The sequence below is a fragment of the Mesitornis unicolor genome, unplaced genomic scaffold, assembly GCF_000695765.1.
Source record: "Mesitornis unicolor isolate BGI_N332 unplaced genomic scaffold, ASM69576v1 scaffold47964, whole genome shotgun sequence".
NCBI classification, from domain to species: domain Eukaryota; kingdom Metazoa; phylum Chordata; class Aves; order Mesitornithiformes; family Mesitornithidae; genus Mesitornis; species Mesitornis unicolor.
Genome location: NW_010180308.1, coordinates 325 through 7208, shown reverse-complemented (window position 1 = coordinate 7208; position 6884 = coordinate 325). Strand labels below are relative to the sequence as shown.

At 40.1% G+C, this 6884-nt stretch overlaps 1 protein-coding gene across 1 annotated transcript; it reads left to right on the top strand.

Annotated features, from left to right (window-relative positions):
* Positions 1 to 388: 388 nt before the first annotated feature.
* LOC104539508 (ubiquitin-conjugating enzyme E2 B) lies at positions 389 to 5207 on the top strand. Its single transcript, XM_010183056.1, has 5 exons — positions 389 to 472; positions 1201 to 1226; positions 2278 to 2367; positions 3736 to 3824; positions 4638 to 5207. Exons 1-5 carry the CDS (start codon positions 447 to 449, stop codon positions 4764 to 4766), a joined length of 360 nt encoding a protein of 119 aa, XP_010181358.1. The 5' UTR covers positions 389 to 446; the 3' UTR covers positions 4767 to 5207.
* Positions 5208 to 6884: the final 1677 nt, after the last annotated feature.

The window sequence follows — 6884 nt, the reverse complement described above, 5'->3', positions numbered from 1 at the left end:
CACTGCTGGCTTCTATCTCATGTCTGGCTGTAACTTGGTCTCTTCATCGTGGCAGCCAGCAGCAATTGCTCTTTCATAGTTCACTATATAGCACTGTAAATACCAGCTGTACGTGGTGCTTTAAATGATTCGTACAGTTAATGCTTTGCTCCCTGCGTGCTTAGTCTCACCTGTTGGGCCACCATTGGTGTAATACATGGGAAAATCTTGATGTGCGTTGTCTTGTGGGTTTGTCTTTCGGAGTATTTATAATCTGCATTTAATGCTCTGTGTATTCTCTGATTTGGAGTGATAAAATATTTACAAAATCTGGATATTACTGTTAAATTCTGCTTGCAAGTGAAACTGTTTCATTTATATAAGGCTTGTATTCTGTGTTTGTAATTCTTAGATTGCAAGAAGACCCTCCTGTGGGTGTCAGTGGTGCACCATCTGAGAATAATATAATGCAATGGAATGCAGTTATATTTGGGTAAGAGTTTTTTGATCACTATAAAATTCTGTATCAGAGGGCTAAATATAACAAAACCTGGGTTTTAGTTTTCAAATTATTCTCTTCTTTTCTGTTCATTAGTTCAGTGAACTTAGAAAAATGACCCAGTGTGCAGTAAAAGTCTGTTTTCGGGGTAATACAGAATGCATAGGAAAGAAACAAAATTTGTTCGTTTTTTTTGTTGTTGAATAAATCTTGCATGTGGCTTAATAAGTAGGTTAGACTGTGTAGGAGTTGGGTTATGAAAAAGCAGGCTTCGTCTTTAAAGTGCATAAGAGCCGCCTGTTCTTGGCCGTTAAATCCAGATGTAGTAGTAGGGACTGGATTGATTCCCAGTAGAATGAGGTACAGGTCCTGCCTAGGAAGTTACGTTACATATCCTACAGAGCAGGAACTGGCTCAGTATCCTGCCGTAAAACTGAAGCGTGCTTGCTAGCAATTTGCTCGTTAATTCCAATCCAGTCAGGTAATGGAGTGTGTATTGTTTGGGATGATGATAACGCAAATATCTCAGCTAGCAGATTGACTATGGGAACGTGTCTTAGAGATGATGAAGCTCTCATAGGTTGCCTCTGGATACTTCCCTAAATACTTAAATTTTTGTAGTCTATATTGGGGAGGATGAGAAGGAAGTTGTAAACTTATTGTGCTTGTGAACAAGTAGGTGATTGTCATTTTTAACTGAGTTTATTTTTAAAACTTTTCAGACCAGAAGGGACACCTTTTGAAGATGGTAAGCAGCTAACTTTTCTATCTATCATTCTTATAAACATTGCTAGTATTAACATTGTTCTGCTTTGAAAAAATAATAGATGTTATCTGAATATAAATTGGAACAAACTAAGCCAGCAAGTGAAGCAGTACGGTCTTGTTGGCTATAAGAACAGGTATTTTGATGTAAGCAGTGTCCTGCCACAGTGGTTGATGGTTAGTTAGAAAGCTACAAAGCAATGCTTATGTCAAGACTTGTTTATACACATGCACTGGAGCTTTTAGGGGGAAGTTGGTCTCATGCTGCCAGATGTGTTTTCACATCCCTGTAGCTAAGCTGAACAAGACAGTGTGCTTTTCTGGTTTCATCTTTGTGGCATGTTTGATTCATCTCTCTTCTTCTAATGAAGAGCAGGTGAAGAATCTTGAATTGTTCTGAATATAGAACTTGGTGAGGGGGAGGGCGTACCAAATTTGTATATAAACATGAAAGTTGGTGTGTAATAAACCTCCCTTAGGCAATTGAGGAATAATGAGTTTAATAATTATAATATTATTGCAGTAATCAGCAGCAGATGGGGTTTTCTCTGTGTTGGTTTGGAGAAGTTACAGTAAATTATTCACTGATCCATAATAAAGGTTTTCAGTGAATCAACCACGAGCTCCAAAGACTGAGACTGCTGATTATGAAATTCCAATGTTTCTTTGCTGGCACCACCGTGCTTTCTTAATGAAACGCCTTTAAGTCACCCTGGGACCGGCGTGTTAGGTCACAGACAAAGGGGAGTGTGGTGGGATAATTGCTGTTGGATGTAGCTGCCTTTGCCCTATATGCAGTGACTCTCCAAGTTTTACCCAGCTGCTGCTGCGGGGTTTATGATGATCGCTAAGCAGTAGTTCCATAGTTCCATGATCGCTTTAAATACATGGAAAGAAACCAGACTCAGTGTTGTTTTATATAATGGTGAGAAGAAACCTTGATCACAGAGCACGTAAATTAACTTATATTGTATACGTTTCTTGCTCTTCTTTTGTTGTTAGTTATCTGATTGTATTTATGTTTGTTTGGACAGGTACTTTTAAACTAGTAATAGAATTTTCAGAAGAATATCCAAATAAGCCTCCAACTGTTAGGTTTTTATCAAAAATGTTCCATCCAAATGGTAAGTAAATCATTTTTATACAGCCATAATACCCATTAAATATTACCGTGTGGTCGTGTATTCTGCCAAGTGCCAGAATGCTTAACAGCTCTCCATCTCTCTTCATTGCCGCCTCCTAAGTAGATGTCTAGGATAGCAACTGCTTGGTGGAAAAAATAAGAATTATGATGCTATTAAGAACCAGCGATCTGTCTCTTTCTAATCAATATATAGCCTCCCTAGCAACCCTCTGAGTGTTTTCAGCAGCAGCTGCACTTCGTTGGGCTTAAAGAGGCAATTCTGGCTACAAATCCCTGCCCCCTTCCACTTAGCAGCAATTGTGCATATGCAGCCATGTTGTGAATTGGAGTAGGGAACTGATTGAGCCAAGCATGAGTTATTTTTGTCAGGTGAGGTTTTAACCAAGTCTCTGCCTTTGGTTCACGGTACCAACCAGTACCAGTGTGAGGAAGACAGCGAGACTGCAGTTGTAGAGGAGTGCAGGGAGAGGGGCTGACCTGAAATCAGAGGTGGGTGCAGCCCTATGAGGGAGTGCCATGGGTCCAGTTCTAGCACTTCTGATAGGTTCTGTCTGGTTTTTCTTGCATGCAGGAAACACAAACCATGCCTTCTGCTTTTCCAAGCCCCTCTGTGGCAAAGAGGTGTAGATTCAAACTGAGGGTTGAAACATAAGCCCATTGCAGCATTTCTTGTAGCCTGAGCTAGAGGTGACCTCACCCTCAGTTCTGTCACATTTTAGGCAGTGCTGTCTAACCATTCATCTGTCATGCAGCGTGCAGGCCAGTGTGCCTCTGACAAGGTTTTTGTAATTTGCTGTTTTTAATGGCATTAACAAGCTAGAAGACTAGGCTGGAGGAGTTTGTCCAGTCTCAGTTCCATGCAGGCTCTTATATTAAGACTACTGATATCTCTCCAGACAGAAGTGGGATTTCAGACACGCTTTGCAATATTTTCTGTTGTCTGCCTTGGTGTGCCTCATGGTGAGGGTAGAGTGTGTGAAAACGGGGTAAGAACTGCCACTGTTCAGTGCGTGATGGCTGCGAGCTTCTTAGCTGCTGCGCTCTGGAGGCCTCACCTCTGCATGTTTGCGAGCCACTCACGTGAGGAGCAAGAAGCCAAGTCCACCAGTTACTGTGCTGCTGCCGTAATCTTTAGACCATTATTCTTTTCCTCTTAAATGTCACTTCCGGTAATGGATCTCCTTCAAAAGACAAGATGTCAAACTAGACAAGATTGTCAGGCATAACTGCTGTCCTCTTTCCTAAAGTATTAATTTAAGCACAGGCTGAAGTGAAACAGTAACTGCCTTGAACAAACCGTAAAATAAATCTGATCGTCTCCTAAATGATACCTGTGTTGTGTTTGCAGTTTATGCGGATGGTAGCATATGTTTAGATATTCTTCAGAATCGCTGGAGTCCAACATACGATGTTTCGTCTATTTTAACTTCAATTCAGGTAACTTTACATCTGTTCTAGCAAACGATTACGTTGTTGTTAGTCTCTATTCCAGAACACACAGCTTAATGCTGGGGCCAGCAAGTATCCCTATCCAAGGGGATTTCAGATACTAGTGAGCGAAGCAGTAGCTTTTTAGATCAAATAAAGGCCAAGGTGCTGACCTATGTAATTACTAATTTTGAGCTACAAAACTGCCATTGGTCAGTTTCTACATGAAAACAGTTGCTGATTTGGATTCCTTTTTAACTGTTTTTAGTCAATATAGGATGTCAGATGTAGGCTTTTGCCTAGGGTTTGAAACGGTAAGCTGTAGTGTGCAGCCTTGTCCTGTGAAGTCCTCAAGGAGACAATACTGCTGGAAGCTACTGGGAATAAGTGAAAATGGCCTGGCACAGCAAAACCATACATTTTATTTTCTCCTCTGTGATTGTTTTTATTTCTTTACAGTGAAGTTTTGTAGGAGGCGTCTTAAGCCCCTCTTTAGTTCTGAATGGCGAGAGCAGTGTAATTACCAGATAATCAATTAGCACCATCCCGCTAACTGGCACGGATGACTACGTGTCTGTTAGATTGGTGAACCTAGAAATGTGCATGGTGCTAAGGCTCATGCAATGTACAATTTGAGGTTCAGTAGTGTGATTATGGGTGTGTACCCATGAGTTTAACTGGTTTTGGTGGTTTCTTTTCAATTGGGCTCTTCTGAGTCATGTCTGCCTCCTGAAACTCAGGAGCCTTGAAGGCTGTAAGTTGATTTTTCCCTGATTTTACAATGTGTTGGTTAGTCTCATGTTTTGTTTTCCCTTCTTACAGTCTCTGCTTGATGAACCTAATCCAAACAGTCCAGCAAACAGTCAGGCGGCACAGCTTTATCAGGAGAACAAACGTGAATATGAGAAAAGAGTTTCAGCTATCGTCGAACAAAGTTGGAATGACTCGTAATAGCTGCTTTGTTACTCTCCATCCTCACAATGATTATGTACAATGTAATGCTCAATAGAAAGGCTCCCCAAAATTACAAGTGCCACAGTTCTAAGAATTTGCATAAAAACTGACTTGCAACCAAAATTAAGCCCTCCAGTTTAGGAAAGTTAAAAGCTTGTGTATCTTGATTAACGTCCTTTTTATTGCATGGTATGAACTAAGTTATTGCTACATAAATTTGTAATATATCCTGTTTGTATTTTTTTTTCAAGTGTATAATGTTGGTGTGTAGTTTTCATGACAGAATATACACATTTTGTAAATCTGTACTTTTTCAAATATTGAATGCCTTATTTTTGAATTCTTTAGATTTTTAAATTGGAGAAAAGCACTTAACAAAGTTTTTATATATAAATATTTCATGTAAAACTGTTAAATACATAACCTTAGTGCAAGACATTCTGCTGTCACTCTGTATGTCTTTCCAAGGGCTCATTTTTCCTCTTGCTGATTATACCATGCACTTTACAAACAGAAAAGTTAATCCATGATGTAACTGTCTTCACTGGATGTCTCTGCTTCTGCACCAGAGCTTAACTTGATTCTGTGTGTCCTCAGTTGTATGAGGAAGAGAAGTATTGGTAGCTGCCGACTTACAGATGGGGAAACAGATGTAACTCTTCTGCTAAAAGTCCCACTTCAAACCAGCAGCAGAGTTGCAGACAGGGCCTGGATGACCAGGCTTGATGATAATGTATTCTAATAACTTTTATTTTTCAGGGAGATTGTATTTTACCAAGTTGTAAAATGTTGTCATCAAAGCGTGTCCTATATTCACATACCGATACTGTAATATAGCTTTGAATATCTTCTGATAATTAAAGAGGTGTCCCATTAGTTTCCCTTGGGGGTAGGGAAAAAAATTAATCACCTACAGATGAAAACATGCCTGCAGATTTAATGGAGTTTTCCTTTGGAACTTGGTGTGTACCAGGTGGTCAGGCTTCATGGCTGTATGGCAGAAGTTCCACACGTTCTTAAACTGCCAGTTTTAAGGAAGTTTGGGGTTGTTTTTGTAGATCTGATGTTGATGTGGTAATTTCTCACTGTATTCTGTACATCTGGGTGGATCACTACCGTAAAGAGTTAGGCCTTTCTTTTTTTTTAACTCCCAGCAGCAAAATTGTAATCCCTCTGTCATAATTCCAGCCAGTATTACGTGTGTATTAAAACCCCTAAATCCCACACCAGAATACAGCTCAGTGTTGCTCGAAGAGCAGTGGAAGTTTATTTCAGCTAGAAGAGAAAATGTTTATTTGTAATAGTCATTGCTAAAAGTTTGCCTCTGTTAATGCAGTTGAGTGGACACCACTTTACACCTCACACCTGCTTGTAAGGTCGTTTTGTAATTTATAGGCATGGCACTATTAAGTTTAAAAACTACAACTGAAGTACTGGTCAGACCGGTCTGTGTTAGGAGCTTGTGGAGAAAAACTGTTCTATTTTAGATAAGAATTGTTAGTAAACTGCAGTTACTGTGCTAAGGATTGGAAACATTAGAGCAAAGTAATACTGAACGACAGCCTTGATAACTTGGTTTGCTTTCCTTGAGTCAGTGAATCTGTCTTTAAAAAGTCTTCAATCTAAATCTCATTATTAACAAAAACCCCAAAGGATGCAGTTTGCCTTCTGAGTATGGTGAAATGACAGTAACACCAGCAAAGCAGTGTTACATGGCTTGAAGCAGCAGCAATGCAAAGATTTTTGTTCACGAAGAGAATACAGAAAAGCTTGCTAAAAATTATGCTAAACTTTGAAGGTGGTTTGTTTTTAATTTAGCCTCCTGTTTCAGTATTTATTTTTGTTCATTTGATAAGTGTGTGAGATCAGATTTGCCATTCATCAGAGTCCCCATCCTCAACTGCCACTTTTGCCTGTAGTTGATGAGAAGCTCGGGAGATGTTCCTGTCTCTGGTACGGAGGCAAGTGTGTTTGAGAGCTGCAATTGGACCAGCAGGGGGTTCAATTCCTCATCAGCGCTGCCGATCTGAGTGCTGGGGCAAGGACTCCCAGTAAATGGGTGGGTGTGCGTGTGTATGTGTAGGCACAGGAGACTTCTCTGTTGCAAGCAGGACT

What these genes read in the sequence shown, in the direction of transcription:
- LOC104539508 (XM_010183056.1), top strand. Translation starts at nt 447, where the DNA reads ATGCAATGGAATGCAGTTATATTTGG. An exon ending in TGGAATGCAGTTATATTTGG is followed by an intron (nt 473 to 1,200) that starts GTAAGAGTTTTT and finishes AAAACTTTTCAG; the next exon opens with ACCAGAAGGGACACCTTTTG. An exon ending in CTATTTTAACTTCAATTCAG is followed by an intron (nt 3,825 to 4,637) that starts GTAACTTTACAT and finishes CCCTTCTTACAG; the next exon opens with TCTCTGCTTGATGAACCTAA.